A 21,107-nucleotide genomic window follows, 5' to 3' on the forward strand; every position below is an offset into this window, starting at 1 on the left:
CGCTGTATAATCCCTCTGTTGTCGCTGCTCTCAAATAACCTCTCGCTATGAGAATGTGTTTCCCATCTGCGCTCACATGATTGGAATGACACAATCAAACATCAGAGGTCACTGTTGTGCTTCAATGGCACTTTTAATAAAACAGACATTTCATCCTCACAACAGCAATGTCTGGACAGAGAGGACGAGGCGGGGGGGCTGGGTGAGGGTTCCCTCTGCTGATAGGCTGGTTGCTCCTGATAAGTGAGAGGGAATTGGATAAAGAAAATTGAACTGTGCTGTCGAGCACAGTGCGGGGAAGATGGAGGGGTGTGTGCGTATTGAACTGACTCATCTTGGCTGGCATTTGTTTCTCCTCTCGTGTCCACTAAAGAATGATAACATAGCAAAGAGAACCCCGACCACAACCGTACACGCTCCCCTCCCCCTCACGTATTTACAGGAAAAATTAATACATTCAGTTAATTCACTAAGTAACAAAGCTAATTAATCTGTGTTTTTAGCAGAAATCACATGGTTTCACATCCAGTTTTTCAAACAGACTCGTCCTCCTGTTCCATTTCTATTACTCTTTACGCACACAGTCCGTCATTGGGTTTCCTATTGATAAACGACTCACACAAAAATCCCCCCACGCACCCCCTTTTTAAAGACTGTTAAATCCCACTTGCCCGTATTTATAACTATTTACAGAAGCAGCAATCTAACCATCACAAAAAACCCACCCACCCACCAGACTCATTCGCCCCTGTCCCGCGCCAACAAAGTCCCACTCCCACCCGATACGGAAAAAAATTAACCTGACACCCGTCTTTGCCGCCCCGCTCCATACGCTGCCCACATCTTACCCTGTTCTAAAAGAGCATGCCAAGTTTAACAATGAACACAGAAAATGTCTCTATACAGAAAAAACACCCTTAAAAATGTTTTTTTTTTTCTTTTTTTTTCTTCCTCCTCCCACAATGGTGGACATGGACATAAGACAAGATTTCAGTGGCAACAAATAATCATCATCTTGCTCCATTTTGGGATTTTTTTTTTTTTTTTAGTGCTGACAGGGGCCGGGTTTAGTCATAAGAAAGTCCTGTCGTGGGGTTTTAAGGGGGCCATGTTATGAACAGTGGGAGGGCAGTTTTCCAGGGTCTCTGAGGCAACAGTTGGCCAAGGGGCAGTTTTGGGAAGGGGGATCAAGAGGTTTTGGGGAGGAGAGAAGGGGTTTAAGGGGGGGGGCGGGGTGGGGGTCTGGGGTATTTTTTTTGTTGTTGTTGATTTTTTGTTTTTTTTGTTTTTTTAGAGTCAGAGGTGACGGGGACTGGGGTGGCCGTTGTGGTAGAGCTTCTGCTTGATGTGGACCATGTTGCCGCTGGAGTCTTCCAGCTGTCTGAGCTGGGCTCGGCGACGGAGGTCTCGAAGATTGCAGAACTGCGGCAGCCATGACCAGGACGGGGTGTCTGGAAGAAGGAGACGAGAAGCAACAGGGGCAGGCGTTAGTGTGACCAACAGCTTATAATGACTTTTTCTTAAAGACTACTTGCTGGTCTGAATCCACCTCTGGTGGACACAAACTTGAATTTGTTCCAATGCTAAGGTTTTGAGCAAAGAGTGGAAAAAATACTTAGCAAACTGCAAAAAAATAAACAAATTACAAACAAAGCAGGAATCAAACACTTGAAGTGAAGCAATTGAAATTAAAAACAGCTTTAACATTTTAGAGATTCAGCGGTCACGAGTCCTGCTTGAAGCTTTTAAGAGTAATTCTCTCACAGTAGCCTTCTAATAATACTACTTTATCTCTTCCATGTATTTAAAAGTGACTCTTTATATAAATGTTACAAACAAAGCAATCTCAGAACTCCATATGCCATCAGATGACAATGATTTAGCCTCTCTAGGCAATGGCCAGTGTTCCGGGGGTTCTGTCACAGCCAGTGGATACGGGGATAACATATATCTAGGCCGAGACTTCCTCTTCTGTGTGTAGGTCATTGTTTATAGTGCGATTGGCAGCTTGGGGCGCTGACATTTATAATCGGATTATTTCACAAAAAAAGCGAATGCAATGCGAAATCGTCACCAGAAAAGAGCCTGTGGGTTCCGAGATTGTACTTCTGCCAATAGACCATATTCACAGGACGGCCATTTTCCTCTGACATCATGTGCAAAGCTTTAATGTTGTACTGCAGTGTCCCAGCTCATAAGTCCAATAAATGATGCTTTTATAATTTCACCACTTCCTGATTGATAAGCAGCTAATACGGCTATACAATGAAAATCCAGAGGGACGTCGGCCATATTTCAAAATAAAAAGACATAATTGAAACCCATTTTCTTTCCATTAAACAACAGTTATCATTAACATTCAGCTCGCATTACTTTCTGAAAGTGCTGGACTTCAAGAAATCATATGAAGTCTTCAAATGATTTCAAAAATATTAAAGCACAGCGACAGACATTTTGGACATATTAATTTAAGCCTATTACGGAAGTGAAAAAATATTGGATGTAATGAAACGGTGATGTCCGCTTTGAAGTGGTTGACTGCTAACGTTAGCTCACAGGTTATCAAATATGTTGTACCTTGAAATATGGCCCCAAGTCCCCCTCAGACATTCACTATCCATCATCTTTTATGGGGTGAAATGAGATAAATGTGTCAGTTTGTATATGTTTATATGACCTGCAACCTAGAAAACAGCAGTGTAACATAATCCCAGTGTTCGAGCTTTCAGTGCAAACACTGACACCTAGAGAGCAGGTACCTGTACACAAAATTGGTGCCGTAATACAATAAACAGTGTGCATTATTTTTTATCAATCACATATGACATCCAAGGTCATCTTTAAATCACATCACATCACACACCGCACACACAAAACGATTGGTGATGTACTGTCTAAGGCTGTAGCAGACTGGTTAGCTACCGCCCTGACCAACGGGCCCCAAAGTGAGTCTAAGCAGTTTTTACAAGTGCAATGTGTAAGAATTTTTCTTTAAAACATAGAACAAATATCCAAAATTATCACGAGAATGTGAAGAAACACCAGTTTGGCGCTGTTTCAAAGACGTCTATTAAAGTTACCATGCTAACTAGTTAACCTGAGGCAGTCCTGTGCTAGTTGTGTCAACACCAACACTCCTCCAATGCGCCGAGTTCTCAGTCCGGACATGCTCAGGTCAGCTAATAGGATCACTAGCTGCGTGGCTAACTGAGCTAACGAGCTAACAGCAGCTACAGTTAGCAGTATCGCTCTAGTGATCTGCTGCCCCCTGTTTATTTGGAGTATGAATTCAACAGGTGGCCAGTTCTTATATATCACAACTTGATGCACATTTCTGGGGGCTTTTTGCCTTTTTTGACAGTTGACAGAAGGGAAATACAGGAAACGTGGAGTTTAAGGTAAATGACAGTCATGTTGACATGGTAACCAATGAAAGATCCTGTAAGAGTGACTATTTTAACCCAAACCATGATCTTTGATGAAAGGTCACACCCAGAATTCAATGGGGGAAGTTAAGATGACATTGAACTTTATGTGCTTTAGATAACATGGTCATGTGTGTGATCAGAATGAGATCATTTTAAACACACAAAAAGGAAAAAAAAAACAACCAAAAACTGCAGCAGACAGTACATTATCAAATCATGCTACAAAATTAATTCATTCTCTGCTCCCCTACTACGCTTCCATTCACAGGCATACATTATAAAGTGTAACAATAACTGCATTATGTGGTTTTCTGTTAACCGACACCGTGTTGCTTTTGTAGCCGTGCAGACGTGAGCGCAGGGCAACTGAATGCAGCCTGTGAGAGACAGCACGGCTCGACGGCACACTCATGAGATCAAGACACACAATGGTGTAGAATCCCTCTTATCCGGGCTTTTCTGGCTCTAAATCCAGTTAGAGGCAGACAAGACACAACAGCCAGCAACACAGAGGACTGATCGCTGCGCTGTCAACTGTCCTTTTCCATGTTAATGTCAACGACTCCACTTTGACTCTCATTTTCTCCTCTAACATTGTACGTATGGATTTGGCACAGCTTAGTTTGACTTGACATTTCGTCTCTCTCCGATACGATCCCTTTTATTGTCATGTTAGTTTTCAGAGACCTTTCTACTGCCTTTTCTACTCTGACATGAATATAGTTCTGAGTGACATGCATCTCAAAATTAAATCTCTCACGCAACATTTAGTGTTTTGGAAAGATGGGAGAATTAAAGTTAAAAAAAAAAAACATGGCCCAGAATCCAACGCTGTAAGGTTTTTGTGTCTCTACGCTGTGCAGCATAAAAGTGAGTTATTAGCTCGAGCATCGGCAGCTGTGGCGTTTAATATGTCTTTTAGCCACCGGCTTCATCATGACTGCAACCACGTTTAATTCGGGGAAGTAAGGGTGAGCTTTTTACTGTGAGGGCAGAGTGACAGAGACGAGATAAGAGATTGAGACGTGGGAAATATTGGATGAGGATGGCGAATGGCGTCAATCTCTTCAAGTGCACCACGGCGTTGCCCTTGATTCTTCACATTTGTGTTTGGCTGGTACACATGTGGCACGTACCCTTGCCTCGCTTATCTACAGTCAAAAAAATGTTTTACAGGCAAGATGAACCCTCATTTTACTGTTTCTGACCAATTAGGAGCCACCGTGAGGCACACGCAGAACACTTGGCCGGCCCAGTGAGAAATCAGTGGCCGTCTGGGAAGCAAAGTGGGGTTTCATGGATGCAAGATGTAAAAAATGTGAGGAGGGGAACGGCGGAGCAGACATTCGTGCTTGTCAGGTTATAAACCGGAGCCGGCGAGGCGGAGCGAGGTCCACAGAGACAGCCGAGAGAGGGAGAAGGAGGGGAGAGCCCCAGACAGCAGAACCCAGAAGCAAATGGCCCTGCTAGAGGATGAGCGAGGAGGGGTGGCAGCGGCGGCGGCTGGGGTGGTGGTGGTGGTGGTGGTGGTGGTGTAGTTGGGGGTGGGGTGAGGTGTTGGATGGAGGGGAGGTGAGGAGGGAGAGAGAGTGAGTTATTTATAGCTGTGAATGGGTATGCTGTCCACAAGGACTGCTCTGAAGGGTATCCAAAGGAAAAGGGGGCAACGACGACAGGTTTCTCTCATTTGAATAAAAGGATGGAGATGGGGATGGAGGTGGAGGTGGGGGTGGGGGTGGAGGTGGGGATAGAGACAATATAATGCAATTCGGGGAAATAGGAGGTGGCTACATCTTTGAGAGGAGACAAGGGTTAATACTGAACACCGGGTCACAATTTTCCCCATTTTGAGTGACATTTTTTGTGTTTCGCTTGCAAAAAGAAAAAAAAAAAAAAAAAAAAGGATTCTGGTATCAGATATTCACAGCACATCAACGATAAGAGAAAAAGAAGAGGAAAAAAAGTAGTTGCAGCAGGAAGCATTGTAAAGGAAATGGCCAGGAGTAGATTCGATAAGTGAAGAGGGAGGGGAGGAGGAGGAGCTAGAGGTAGAATTAGGAGGAGGGGGAAAAAAGCAATGGGAATCAATGTGCATCTCAATGCACTGCTCGTGTGTGTGTGTGTGTGTGTGTGTTTCTCACTTGCCATTCCAGCTGCTCTCTCTCATTCTATTTATAGCTCTGGAGGAGAGAGCGTGTGTGTGTGTGTGTGTGTGTGTGTGCGTGTGTGTGTAAGTGGGGGTGGGGGATGTGACAGCATCTCCATCCTGCACCCGTAACACACACACACACACACACACACACACACACACACACACACCCTTCTCCGCTCTGTCAGCCTCACCTTCACTCCTCATATCGGGGAGGCTAAATGAGTCTGACCTAGCATCAACGTCACAGTCCACACACACACACACACACACACACACACACACACAGTGAGGCGAGGGGCATTCCCTCCCAGTACAATAGAAAGAAGCCTATATACCCCACTCTATAACTGCCGCTAATGAATATGGATGCTTCCTGCTCTCTGGGTGTTTTTTCTCCTATGATGATGTATTTTACAGTGTTGTACTAATGCACTGGAGAACACAGCGTTGTTGCACCCGGCGCTGCAGGATCATCCACACTTCTCAGCAAACCAAAGCTTCAGTGATTCGAGGCCTTTGTTCAATGTTGCAGCTCCCAAAAATCACCAAAAAATATATGATATTTTCTCTCCAGAAAGCCATCATTAATTTGATTTCAACCTTCCGCGTCAACCACCGTCCTTTTATTGTGTCTTGAATCTTCACCATCCCGCCTGAGGAGCTTTTCCATGCTGGTATCCAAGTATCCAGGTCACACATCACCTACTTTATCGTAAAAAAAAACAAAAAACGGAGGATCCAGGCCACCGCCGCAAACACAGGCCTGCCCTGACACTGAGCATTGCAGAGAGCAGAGACAAATCTCCTAAACCTCCAAACCCTCATTCCAAGAGCTTCCACTGCAATATTCAGTATATCTAAATTTAGCTAATTTGTGCCAAATGGATGCAAAAAAAAAAAAAAGCATCCCCCTGTGGAGTCTGATCCTAGCTCGGGTGGAAAAGCCTGCAAAAGCGCCATGATCGTGAGAAACTAAGAAGAAGAAGAAGACACTGTAATCCAGAATGCTAATGCTCGGCTCACCAGCGAGCATCTTGCCAGCGCGCGGTGATGAATCGTCTGTGCTGTCTTCAGCAAAGCGCCAGACTATGAGGGATTTCATGCTGCCATGTCATGATTTCACACGTGCGTCTAATAGCTGCTTAGCTTTAGCATCGCTGAAAGCCTTTTTTTTTTTTTCCCTTTGCTTTATGTCGTTGGTGAACTGCACGCCACGTGTTCTGCCTCATTACGCCTGCCGCATTGCTCTACTCCTTCTAAAGTAACGCGCATCCTTCATCTGTCAGCAGGAGATGGCGAGAGGAGAAGTTTCACGAATATCTCAGAGAGAGCGCTGACAGGAGGCAGGAAAACTGAGGAGAAACTATCACACTTGGATTTTAAACACATGGTATGTGGGAATGCAGCTCTCGGCAAAGCACAGCAGATGGTGGGAGTGAAGTTATTCCTCAGTCTCTGGTCCTCGAGCCTGGTTTGAGCCAGTCTTGTGTATTCATAGGCGTACTGTATCGGTGCCGCACGAACCCAACGCATGTTTGAAAACCAGTTTGGGCAGCTTGGCTCGATCTTTTCGCCAGACGGCAATTTTTAAGAATTGGCCCTCACACTAGTACCTGCCGGCTGCTGCTGACTGTATTCTCTTCAAACGTGTGTGACTGTGGCTGCTGTTAGCTTGGTAGCTCAGTTAGCTGCGCAGCCAGCCCGACTGCCACAGGAGTTGGTGCTTTGGATGGCTGGCTGCACAGGCGCTGGGGCTAGCTGGTTAGCATGCTAACGTCTTTGAGTTCACATCAAAACGGTTATTTCTCTACTCTTTCTACACTCTGTTGAAAGTTTGAGTTAATGTTATAGGGTTTTGGACATAAATTCTTACATATTATATCATATATTGCACCTCTAAGCTTGGAGTTATCTTCAGTGTAGACTGTGACTCTGCACTTAGATATATAATCCACATTTTACGCCTCATGTTCAGTCGAATATATTCCCACATCTTTCTTGTTTTTGTCTTCTATGGATGTAATATTGAGTTTCATTTCACCTCAACTGTCTCTGGACTAAAGCAGAAAATCCACGCAGACAGAGAGAGTGACGGGGCTGGAGTTCACACCAGGACCCTCCTCCAGTGATGTGACAGCGCTAACCACTGAACCAGTCAGTGGTTAAACTGTTCCCAATGACTGGACATTTCTGGGGCACGCGGCTACTCCCGAGACAGAAGTGATAACGTTAGTGGTAGAAAAGGCCTTGGCAACCCCGCACATGTGATTTTAATTGTTTCAGATAAGCCAGGAGTGCGTGAGCTTGAACGATATCCTCCTGATTCCTGTTAGCTTTGTCGGACGGGACACATCCACCCGTTATCACTGGGTGTTCCGCAAAAACCAGGGGCCTCATTTATAAAAACAGACTTACAATCAAATCTGATGCTAAGTATGACTTCAGTAGTTGTTTATAAAACCTTACCTTGATGTTGAATTGATCAAATGTCTACTCAAAATCTTGACTTGTAAGTGATTTTCCGTCTTGTTATGTGGGGGCACTGGAGTTTGGGTTGGCGCCCAAGCCTGTGGCGAACTTTGCAGGAGCGGCATGCAGCAGTGACAGACTCCCAAAGCTACATGTTGGCTCATCCTACCTAATAATACATGTTCCCTTCGCCTCAGTCTCCCCCACCAGCGGCGTACGTCTCATCTTGTCTTTTGGTCCGTGGCTATTTCTGACTTAATCCTCATTTTTGCTGGTGTTACATAAGGGCTGATCACAAAGGAAGGTGGCATCAATTTTAAGCTGATTTGAGGTGTGAAAGTTACAGATGGGATTCTTAAAACCTGCATATGAATCAAACTTAAGTAAGCTGTCAGCCATTAGCAACAGTTGAGAAATCTTGATTTGTGCCGGTAAGGTGTGGCTTCTACTCGGTCTCGATTAGGCTTGCAAAAGGCACATGCCGGGTCATATTTGTGTCAACAGCTCTGTGCTGTTGACACAAATATTAAAACGAAGCGGCAACGATACCAACAGCTTCGTGAATAATACAGATGAATACATACATATTTCAGGTGACTTGTTTGGACGAATTCGAGTAGAAACTGTACTGTGCTGGCTCTGCCAACACTTGAGAACTGTGAAAAGATTACTGTCATTTTCACTTAGAGATTCAACCTCGTACCTGCTGCCTGCAATCCATATAGCAAGTAGCACAGGCAAATGGAGCAAAGTTATTATTTTCAATTTATAAAGTCTGGTGACATCATGTTATGTCTGGTATAGCTGTGCCCACCTTCAACCAGAGGGAAGGTCTAATCAGCAACACTTTTTGGAAACACCTGTTGGCGGAGCCAAACAATAGGCCTTTTTGCATCAAGGACATTTTGACATGCCACAGTAGGAAAAGCACAGGTGTAACTATTAAAATGAATCATGGCTGAATAGGTGATCTGGTTTCTGGCTGAGTTCCGACTACAATACAATAAGTAGAGCGCATTCCTCAGCCAAGGCCCAACAGTCTCCTTTAATTTACTCAAGCCTAAACCAAAGTCAAACCTGATATCCTGTATCAGTCTTAATTCTAAACCACCCATGACTGCTTCCTATTCTTAATCTAAGCTCACCAGATCTAGACTCTGCACCAAATTGTACTCACTCATAGATACCAGCCTAAATATCAAGATCAGTGCATTATTCACTGAGAAATTAACAGAAATCCCGAAAAAACACGCTATATTGCAAATATTGTTAAAGAAAGTGAGAAGAATTTCCTTGATCCCTCCCCTTATCCGGATCCACCTCGAAATTCGTGTTCTGAAGCTTCTGCTCAGCAATGTAGTAGAACTGTACATTCATGTATAAACTTACACATAGTCCTGTTAGCAATCTCTATTCAGGTCATTTCTGCCATTGCATAAAATGCAGCCTGATGTAAACAAAGAAATGATGGTGCAAATGCTGATGTCACAAGCCAAAAAGCAAATGAAAATGTAGTGTGTGTATGCCTTTATCCTGTAGGTTTTCCAAAGTTTCAGTTTCTGGTGACTTAAAACACAGCTTGTGTGTGGACGAGAGGGCCAAAACACAGAAAAAGCTTTTTTTTTTTTTTTTGAATATTCCCATTTACATGTGAACAAGGGTTAATTGTTGTGGTATTACTGTCACACTGTCTACTGTCTTTGCTCACTAGGACCCTTAAATAGAACAGAGCCATTTTTAAAACTTATTATTAAGACCTAAGTAAAACATTTTTTTTCTTCTGCTGAGGTTGACAGGCCTTCTGAAGAGTCCCCCAAGGGTTTATCTTGGGTCCCCGATTATTCTCATTAAAATGACCTTTTTGGGGTATAACATAGCTGACACACAGTTTTTAAGTCCATTCATGCCTTTACCTTTTAAGAACTAGCCTATATTTTGTATCTCTGCTCGATAATTAACAGAGTGTATCTCTGTAACTACAAGGCCTAACTGAATAATGAAGGAATCATAATAAAGATGTGTAAGAATATGTATATATGTCACCGGGTCTGAGTACATTAGGTTGGCACACGGCATAAATGAAATATTTTTCATTTAACCCTAACACTAACCCTTTTTTTATCATTACAATTTTAGAATGAATATCCTTGAGGAATGATGCAGCTGCAGCTCCAGATCTCTCACAAAACATCTGAACAATACCTCTGCTAACTTTTATGCTGATAAAGTGACTCAGAACAAAATGAGAGAGCTTTTAGTACAGAGTACACAGGCAGAATCTCCAAATGTGCCATTTGGGCACATTTTAGCACATTTTGGCACCATTTGCGCCATTGAAAATTTCTCAGACTATATATTCTACTTATATGTTACCATAGGTGCTCAAAAAATAGTCCATCTGGGCTCTACTCGGGCTTTACAAGTCAAGTATTATAGATGTAACCCTGATTATGTCATGTCTCTCATAATAAGATGTGAATGTCTAAACATTTCATGGTGTCAGAGATCCCAACAATAATCCTTCCTAATCCCTGTGCTAGTGTTATGAATGACAACATGTGTTGTCTCTTTAGCTTGTCAACAAACATGAAGGCAGCAGCCCATAATCACGGGTCTAGTCATTAGTTCAAGTGGTCTGTTTCATTTAACTCGGCCATATTACTAAGACAAGATTTGTTTTCTTTTATTTGCAGCCTTTGAGAAGGTCATTCATGCTTTTATCTCCTCCAGGCTTGATTGTTGTGACGCATTTGTGTTCTTAGCAGGAGAAATATCAACTTACTACGCTTCATTCAGAACAGTGCTCGCAGTGCTAATTGTTCTCTCCAAGACAGGCGACCACAAATCCTTGTTTCCCTTCAGAGACTGCCTGTCAATTGTAGAATTGATTTTTTTAAGGCTTTAAGTCAGCTTATTTGTGTGATTTGTTAACCCCAAGAGAGTCTGATTGCTGTTTGAGATCCTCTTTCAGGACCTTCAAGTGAGTCCCATGTCTCTCCTCATCACCATGGGAGACCTGTGTTTACTGTTCTGGTCTCTCAGCAGTGCAGATCCATGCTAGAGGATCTCATGCTTGCAGAATTATCCTATGTTAAATCCTTACTCAAACTCATTTTTATCTTTAGTTGTCCCCTTTTTCAATTGTATTTACATGTCACTTTATGAATTCTGTTTAACACTTTCACCATTTAAATAATACAGTGCTATCTCTCCCTGTAAATGTCATTGTAATGTGTTTGTGTTTGCAATAGATTTTTTTTTTTATTAAACTGGGAATAGACAAAAGAGATAAAGATATTTGCTTTAACTATTCATTGCCAATTTGTCTACCACCGGGCATGAAATCTTCTGGGAAAAGAAAGGCTGACTGGCGATGTAGTCAGGCTGGCAGCCTGGCACCATTCCTATTCGCTTTCACGTCTCCATTCAAGACTAAATGAATGAATAAGCTCACGGTTTGTCCTGTGTTGTTAGTAGCAGTTTTTCTAAGGAAAACGTAAGGCGATAATTGTCTTTGTGACAATAATACCACCTCAGAAATGTTAAATGTTGTCTGTTTTCACTTTAACGTGCAGTCATGCTTAGTAAGTTATGAAGCCATGGATGCTATGATCACGTATTTAAACTGAGGGGATTGCTATTTTGCCCGTTAGCCAACTTGTACCCTGCAAAGCCGTTTTTGTAGTCTTCCCCTTGAGGTTTAACTCACCCAAGTGTTCATCTGGGTCCTCATCATCTGCATTATTTCTATTCCTATTAATATTGTATTCCACTTCACTTCATTGCATTGCTTTGCAATGTTGCTCTTGCAGTGTCCCAAATGAGACCATTAAAGGTTTAACTTTGCACAATGGTGCACAGACGCTACAGGGAGCAAAGGGTGCTCTGTCAGGCTTTGGCTTGAAACACTAAACGTTTGATATTTAATTCAAACCACTGCTGAAAAGGGACTCAACCAAACATGCCGAGAGGTGATGTTGTCTGACATCAGCTGAGACAAGGACATAAACTTTCTGTGTGGATCAGTGATAACTCAACATTTTAGCTAACAGGCTAACGCTGAAGGACCTGATGGAGCCGCTCATGTTGTGATTACACTGCTTTGTCTCATCAAAATGATCTTAACTGTGAATGAGCAGTTTGTGGAGGAAATAATAGAGACTATAAATGTGTTCTTTTAAACGTGCAATATGTAATAACTGGCCACCTCTTGGATTTTTACTCCAAACAGACAGGGGGCAGCATATTACAGGAGAGTAACCACTAATCAGCTCAGCTAGCTGTGCAGCTAGCAGTCCAGACTGGGAGCTCAGAGTGGTTATACAAGGACAGGCTGGAGCTAGCTTGTTAGCGTGCAAACTTTTGCAGACATCTCTCTAACACAGCACGTAGACGTCTTTGACATGGCGTCAAACCTTTGATTTCTTCACATTTTGCTTATAACTTTGGTTAAAGGGGCTCCGTGGAACTTCCGTTGTTGTGCTGGACGGTCGCTAGTCTGTGTTAGCGTACTCCATTTCTAAGCTTACGTTAGCTACCGTTGCTCTCTGATAGCGGCCCTGAGACGAGCTACTTGGTATGGGCATAAAGTTACATCCTTTGGACTGTCATGTAAAATCAGATCAGTCCTTCACAAAGAAATCCACAGTCCAGCAGCTTTGAACAACTTAAAGAGATCGTCCATAGGCTTGTATAGGCAACCGAGAGAGACAGGGAAGTTCTCATTTTTCATGGCAGGTTACAATCTGCTCATATATGGCCATTAAAAGAGATATTTATGCATGTAAATTACTACTAATCATTAAATAGAGCCCTTTTATTTTTTGAATATGCAAACCTTAATTGCTATCCTGACTTTGTATAAATGGTAGTAACAATCACATCTGTTTTTATCACACTTCTCTCACTGACAGTCTATAGCATCGCAGTTCTCGTTAAGGCTTGATTTTTTTGTTTACAGATTCACTAAATTTGTAATAATATATGCAGAACTTAGTAATGACACTTAATGATGGTGCTATTACATTAGCATAAGTCTGCTGCTGTTTCCTGAAAACAAATTAAGAGGATGCATCCTCGCTGTCCCAAAAAAGGAGTCAGCGATTTTAAATATAGTTTTACCTTAACTGATAGGTGGCATCTGACTCATCACGCAGTTGGAAGGTTTAGCTGTGATTTTTCAAGAGGTCGCAGTAAACCGAGAAAAAAAAGAAAAAAAAAACGGCGACTGGAGCCAAGTTTGGGCCAAGCGATGGGGGGGAAGGTCATTAACCAGAGCTCCACCAACTGCTGTGTTAACCTGGCAAGCTCTTGCACATGCAGACACATGGTGGATAGATACTGACGCATATATTTCAAGAATTTTCCCTCATACCATTTGCTGCCCAGTTGCCGCTTTACATTACAGATATTGTTAGTATTTTACCTGTCAAAATTTAGATTATTCAAGGCTTTGTTCCTGTTCCATGCTGTGACCTGTGTTATTTCCTGCATCCACACGTCACCACACACAACTGAAAAATACTCAAGTGACATTTTAGGGATTGCTCAGCAGCAGACCAGCGGATAAGTGTCGATCTTACCGTAGTACCGGCTCGCCCTCCAGGCCCTGACGGCACAGTGTAGCACTCCGTCCAGCCACAGCAGCAGCCAGCTGATGCAGAAGCCAAGCAGCAACCCCAGCATCAAGTCCATCTCCTGCTTGGTCACACTGTCACTCACAAAGTAGTTCTCTGATGAGTCCACCAAGGAATGGTCCCCATCGTATGGGATTACATAGTGGACATGATGCCTGGGGCGAGGACAGACAGGGGAAGATGATTGAAGTGTTAGATACACTGAAACTGACTAATAATCCTTGAATCCTATATATAAACCTGTCCATCCTACATGTGGATATTCTATCTCGGATGATGTCCAGAGATTTCTGTCTAAATTCGAATCAAATTGCACTAATCCGCACTTTGCTGGACACCCCCTCGAATCCCTCTCAAGGACTCTTGGGTGTCCCCAGGCTGCACTTTAGGCAAGTTTAAGAAGACAGACTTGTATAATAAGCAACACTCCACTACCTCTTTCACTGACTACTGTTAAGGAGGCACAATACAAAATACTAACGGGTAAAGGTCATACCTGCTTGGTAAAAACCTTTCTGGATAGATTATATTTTTTGCCTCAAGTGCGCGAGGTCTTGAGTTATCATATAACAAGCATTCGTCAAAGTAGATTTTTTCACGTCTTGTGGAAAGTCATCCTCCATCCAAACAGGTTCTTGAGTAAAGAGTCTCTTTAAATTTCTTCCAAGTGTTAAGAGACATGAGAGGACTCAATATAAATCCAATTTTAATTGTTTTCCCACAACTCCACGGGGTGCGTGATTGCTGCTAACCAGGTGCTCACACCTCGCGGGCGTAGAAAGACGAGCTGTGGTGAAAAATATTGAAATGTTACGCCGAGAGACGGCCAATTCAAAGATGACTGACTGGTCGTAGTAGATCGGTGAATGCATCACACTGCGTGGCATCACCACACAGTGCAGCTCAGTACATCAGCAACTAAAGCTACTGATCGACAGTCATCCAGTCCCATACGCCCACATTGCCACACTGTCCACACTGGTACTACTGGCCCTCCTGAAAGAGAACGGGGACTCATTCCCATCTAACAACACGGGCAGCTGTCTGACAAACACTGTGAGGGAAACACAGTGGGAGCTGAGAGATTTAACTGCTGGAAGTGAGTACAGACACACACCTCTGCTCACACACTTTGGGACTTAATACCGATAACACATTTGGACTGATGTGGGTTTTAAAGGCCATTAAGACTCTTGCGAAGAGCACTCTGGCAGTTTATTGCTGCACTTCTGTATGTTTGAAAGATGTTCGGGAGGCTGAATTAAAAAAGAAGAAGGAATGGTCAGAAATGAGGGAGCAGAGGAGGAGATACCACAGCGCTGACTCTTCCTTTAATGTAACCAGTGATAGTATCTTTGAAACTGCACACCCCCAGTTTTGCAACACAGGCTCCCTACATGTTGAAATAAATGTATGCTCTGCTTATCTCTATTTCTGATTGACATTACACCTAATAAGCGAAAGGGACAATTCAACCCAAAATCTTAAATACAAATTCTTCCTCTTTCCTGTCGTACTTATCCATCTAGATTGCTTTGGTGTGAGTTGCCAAGCTTCCTGGATATTGGCCAGTGAGATGTCTGCCTTCGCTTAAAAATAATGTAATTTAATTAGGTGGAATTCAGCTTGTGGTGGTTGAAGAACCACACAAATTGCATTTAAAAAAACTCTTGAATGTGACCTGGTTTATTCAAGATAAGCACACACACCTTTGTTTTGAGCAGTTTGATAAGGGGACTATTTTCTTTTTTGCAAACTACACCCGCCAAATGTGTCACTGGGGAGGCTAAGCGAGTAGATGCACGATTCCCATAGCATTAGCTATCTCGGTTAACTTTTAGTTTAGCTTCTGCGCAGTGACTCGATGCGCAGGTGTAGTTCGACTGAGAGGAAGCAGTCCTTAAACGAAACCGCTCACAACAATGTCTGTGGAATATTTTGAGTTGCCAGGTCAGGATTTCTAAAAAGAGACACAGCTGTTGGTTTTTTTTTAAATGCATTATTTTTGGCACTTTGAGCACCTCAAGCTGAGTGCTATCTCATTCCATTACGCTGATAAAAAAAGGCAGACATGTCGATGCCTGATCAAATCACACCAACACAATCTTGATGGATAAAAATATCATTTGGTAAGAAGGAAAATCTGTTTTTCCGATTCTGGGGTGAACCATCCCTTTAATACCCAGCGTCTACTGGGTCTTTACCACGACAGTGCACTGGAAGTTAACTGGAAGTTTTACTTGTGTGGTGTAAATAAAAAGAGAAGTGAGTACGCTGAGCAGTTCAGGACTGAAAGACTCCCCCACCTACAGAACTTCATTAACAGAAAAACCCACCCATGCCGGCTGACTGACAGGTGATCTCGGGGAGGTGCAGTGCGGAGACACCACAGCACTTAGTCCTGAATATGTAGGGGAGGAAAAACAGATCTCACAGATTAGCTGCTTAAGTATCTTACTGAGGAAGTAGTGGCGCCACATGGGGGATCAAACCCCCTGTTGCACCTTGCTAACTCGAGCCATTCAGCCTCCGAGATCCATTAACACCAAAATATTTCCTAAAAAAAAAAACAAAGCTATATGACAAGCCAAAATCTTCCTCCAGGTTTCTTTCGCTTCCCTGAAGGAGGCTTTTGGCCGAGTGCCTGTGAATAAAATAAAGCTTTATTCAATGCTGTCTCTATTCCTGTAGACTGACTGAGTCCTGTGCAGCTGCGCCCTGTACATCACACTGTCGTCTTTTCTGGTATGAAAATTTGAACTATTTAGTATTTCTGTAAGATTTAAGATTTAAAAGCGCCACAATAAGAGAAATTTGGATCATCTTAGGCCAGCTATCCTCCAGCCCCTCACAGCAACATGACACCGACATGAGCAGGGTGCACCCAGCAGCATGCACAGCTCCACTTCCTCCGGTCTCGTCCTCTGCCACGGAGGCAGTTACTGTAGGCCAGGCTTCGGCCCGTCAGAGAAGCTACAACTACATCCAAAATCGGAGCGCAGACGCTGCCAAATAAAATGACACTGGCTGTGTCCTCGAGGCTGATAAGGTGAGCGCTGTGGGCGTCACGACACCTCCACGCCTCACGGATGGACGGGCAGGCGAGTGGAGCTCAGGTTTTGCTCTGTTCATCCACGTATCCTGTGTTTCTGCTGTTTATGAGAGAACAGAAGTGTGACTCTCATTCATGGGGGTGTTTCCAGGTCAGTGAAAGGCATTGTGGGCCTTGTAACCTGAGGGCTGTCTGTGGTTCGAAGTTTCACGGTTTCATCAGTGCCTATGCATTGACAAATACCCACAGTGGAGGAAAAAATATCATTTGGGCATTATGAATATTGAAATCGCTGCTTAACTTTGTAAAATAGTTGTCATTTGAGTCTCATTCCCAACTTGTCAAACACCGGCACTTTGACGGGCCGGCCACTAAACCAAAGGGTCATTATTTGAAGCTTGGGAATACGACTCAACCAACTATGTTAAGGGGTGGACTTTTAAAGGACAAGACTACCCAAAAATGAAATGTAGTCCACACCCCAATGCCAATGGAGGGTCGGGGGGTGTTTTGTAGTCCATGAAACATTCTTGGAGCTTCACACTGAAACAACGTTGCAGCGTTCTCCTCAGCAACTGAAGCAGATGGGGACTTGTTTTAAAATGTAACAAAACAACTGAAAAACTCTGCTCGTCTGGCGTAATCCAACGCTTCCGAAGCCCTCAAATCCCAGATTGATTTGAAAGGATATTACTGACACCCTCAACGCTGGTCGATCTCCTGCACTCGCTTCAGATTTGGTGCATGCTAGCGCTTTTAGCTTAGTGGCTAGAATGAGGATTTCAGCTTTATAAAGAGAGTAAATGGCGACTTTTCAAAGCAAATTGAGATATCTAGGCCTCTTGAGACTTGGATCAGCCTGGACGAGCAGTCCAGAGACATTTTAAGTGTTTTTCAGTCATTCTTTTTTCATCTTAATACAAGTCCCCGTCTACTTCACTTGTTTAGGAGAACGCTCCAACGCTGTTTTGCTGTGAAGCTCCAGAAACGTTTCGTGATGCATGACACTTCACCGGACCTTTGATCCGCACTGAGGGAAGTAGATGCTAACTAACTTTTCATTTTTAAGTCTATTTTCTGAAAAATTCTGCTTGTGTTCACAACCAAGCCCCTTTTGGCCGTATCAGAAATGACACAATTGTCAAAATATTACATATCAGTGGTACATCGCCTCCTCACGTAATCCTGTCTTGCAACTTTTGTTTTGTCTTGATTAATCCATTTCACCTCACATCTTTTGCTTATGTGTGTGTGTGTGTGTGCAAAACTTTGTCTCAGGATTATATCCCTCACTGACAAGCAGGATCTAACAGCACCTGAAGATGACCCATTTCTGGATTTAAAACACACACACACACACACACACACACACACACACACACACACACACACACACACACACACACACACAGTGGGACTGGCCTCTTAATGCTGCTAATGAAGTGCTTGTATCAACCCCCTCACTGCAGTCTGCACAGTACACACTGCTGTTTGCTCTCGGTGTGCATCTGTTTTTCGGGGCTCGCAGCAACAAGCATTCCTGTAACACTCTCGTGTCCTGGTGGCTGTACAGGAGCTGTGGCTTTGCCTGCAGGACACCGAGTCAACCAGGATCTAATGCGAGGACAATATATAGGTGTGCACCTATTGGATAACAGGACTCTTACTTTGAATCTTGCTCCAACACTGTTGCCATACCCTCAGGCACTTCAGACCACGAAAACACACACAACCGCACACACACACACACACACACACACACAGGCCCACTTGTGTCTGCTCATTCACACAGCCCACATCCTGCTGTATCGCAAGCTTACTGCTGGTGGAGGGAAAAAAACGCATAATAAAGCTGATTATATCCGAATTAATTTATTAATGAGTGTCTTGCTGCTGTCCTCCATCCCGCCCCCCCCACTTCAAGCTTTCCTCTCACCGTGACAGCAAACAGCAGGTAGGCTGTGAGATGAGCCAGCTCCGCCAGCCCTCCTCAAGCCATAACCACTTCACTTCCAACACTCATATGTTCGTAATTTGGCCCCGGCGGAGGTTTTTTTTTTTTTTTTGTCGACGCTCGCCTTCGCCGTGTAGGCCCCTGCGTGGACCGCGCAGCTCACTTGATGCTCAGATTGTTTTCAAAACGGCCTCGTAGCGCTCACAGTTCATTACCTATTTATGGCTCCGACGCACACCTTCGTATATGCAGCAAAAAAAAAAAAAAAAAAAAAAGCGGAAGGATAAAGAAAAGAAAGGAGAAAAAAAAACACACACACACACACCGCGACCGAACGTCTCATCGTGTTTTGTGTCGGAGCCGACGGTAAACGCGCGGATGAGAGCAGCAGCCGGGCTGGTGGCGGCTCGGCTCGGCTCGGATCGGCTCTGCGGGGGCTTCGCCGCCACAAAATCTTCGAGGCCTCTTCAGCAATTAAGAATTGACGGGGCTAGAAGGAGGAGGAGGGGGAAGAGGAGGAGGGGGAGAGAGGGAAAAAAAAAGCACACAGCACCATGTTTATCCCAAATACATTGTGCGAGGATGATGGCATTTACCTTCCACAGTTGCAGTGACAGACGCGGTCCTCCCCTCGTAGATGCGGTAAGATGTAGTTGTGAAAGCGATCCAGTAGTGCGTTCATGTCCATTAAACAGGCTATCGCCTGCAAAGAACCATGCGAGTCAGCTGGGACATGTCAAGCAATAGGCTAGGCTATTCCTGCAGACAGCGGAGGATGCTCCTCACCATCATGTCAGGATAAATAACAACAACATGGGCCATTAGAGAGGAGAGGAAACAGCCCCGGCAGATCCTCCCGATTCTAAGAGGGGGGACTCTTGCCTCGACACGGACTCAGATTATTTATTTATGACAGCAGGTAATTATAGGTAGGCTAACCCACTTCCACATGTCATTGATAGGCCCTGCTGTGTGAGGCAGTCCCTTGTAAAAAATAAAAAAATAAATAAATGTGCTACATTCAGGGGCATTTGTGACAATCTGATCGAATACTAGCCTAATGCAGCTTATTGTGGCTGAGGGAGGTGAAGATGTCTTACCATTACAACTGAAGCACCAAGAATCATAAAAATCATGGTGGTTGTGATCATATGCATCAAAACTTCCAAACTGGCCGCCGTCCTGTAGCCCGGGCTTCTACCCGCGGCGGTGGAGACGCTCCGGCTGGGCTCTGGGCGCTCTGTCCCGGCAGGAGCCGCTCATGGAGCCGCCGCGCCGCTCCTGGCTCCCCGTCCCTTCAAACTGCCCGGTCTCCCTCCGTCCCCTCCTACACACACACACACACACACACACACACACACACACACACACACACACACACACACACTCACTCACTCACACACTCACTCACACACACGCAACACACGGCAAAGCCCGCTCTCTCAGCCCTCACTGCGCCCTCTCTCCATCCAAGTATCCCCCCCCCTCCCCTCCCCGGTCGGTCGGTCGGATGCGGCTGCCGCTCGCTCCAAGGAGGCAGTCCTCTCCTAATTACCGATGCAAAAGTGATCCGTTCTCCCGGGTGAGGTTGCTGTCTCTATCCCAGTTTGAAAATAAAAAATCATAAAGAAAAGCCAAGTGAAGGGCTCCCTTGATATCCTCTCACGGGTATCCTCTCCTCCTCCTCCTCCTCCTCTTTTCCAAGTTATTCCAAACCGCGGCTGCGCTTCAACACCGGCGAATTCTCTCCTCCATCGGCGACAAGAAGAAAAAAAAAAGAGCCGTTCGATTTCAGTCGGCCGGGACGTCTCAGAGAGCCGCACCGACAGCTCCTCTCACGGCCATCGCCCTCGTCTTTCTCGGAATGCTTGATAACATCGACATGAGGTCCAGATAGCTCCGGTCGGGAACTAGACCCACCCTGCGCCCCGAGTCCAGTCCGGATCCCGCAACGGCAGCTGCATCAACGCCCGGAGCCAGACACGCATGATTATCCCATCCTGGCTTCCAGCAGCTACACGAGCATCCACTCCCACCTCTTGTGCGTGTGCGCGTGAGCGTGCGAGAGAGAGCAAGAAAGAGAGAGAGAGAGAGAGAGAGAGAGAGAGAGAGAGTATAGTGGGCGGTATGAGAGGGGAGATCTGCAAACTGCCTTTATGGCATCAGCCTATAGGCTCATTATTTATAGTGGATACCTGCAGATGCACTGAGCGGCTTCAGGAATGGCACTCTTCATGATGATTTAACCTCTTTTTCCCTCCAGAGGCTTAACCCCTTTTTAACCCTATATACCGCCACTTGGACACACACACACGCACGCACACACACACACATTGCAGCTCTTCACTTCCTCACCCTGCGCCATTCCTTCCTGTTTCTCTACTCCAACAATCCGGCATGTTTAATGTTCAAAGTG

The 21,107-nt window shown here is 44.5% G+C and overlaps 1 protein-coding gene across 1 annotated transcript; it reads right to left on the reverse strand.

The window, feature by feature from the left end:
- Window positions 1-114: 114 nt before the first annotated feature.
- Window positions 115-20,749, reverse strand: tmem240a (transmembrane protein 240a). Its single transcript, XM_037102785.1, has 4 exons — window positions 19,792-20,749; window positions 19,288-19,394; window positions 13,632-13,840; window positions 115-1,451 (listed from the first exon to the last, which is right to left on the reverse strand). The coding sequence occupies exons 1-4, from the start codon at window positions 19,846-19,848 to the stop codon at window positions 1,297-1,299; spliced, it is 528 nt and encodes a 175-aa protein (XP_036958680.1). The 5' UTR covers window positions 19,849-20,749; the 3' UTR covers window positions 115-1,296.
- Window positions 20,750-21,107: the final 358 nt, after the last annotated feature.

Source organism: Acanthopagrus latus, chromosome 7 (assembly GCF_904848185.1).
Source record: "Acanthopagrus latus isolate v.2019 chromosome 7, fAcaLat1.1, whole genome shotgun sequence".
NCBI lineage: Eukaryota > Metazoa > Chordata > Actinopteri > Spariformes > Sparidae > Acanthopagrus > Acanthopagrus latus.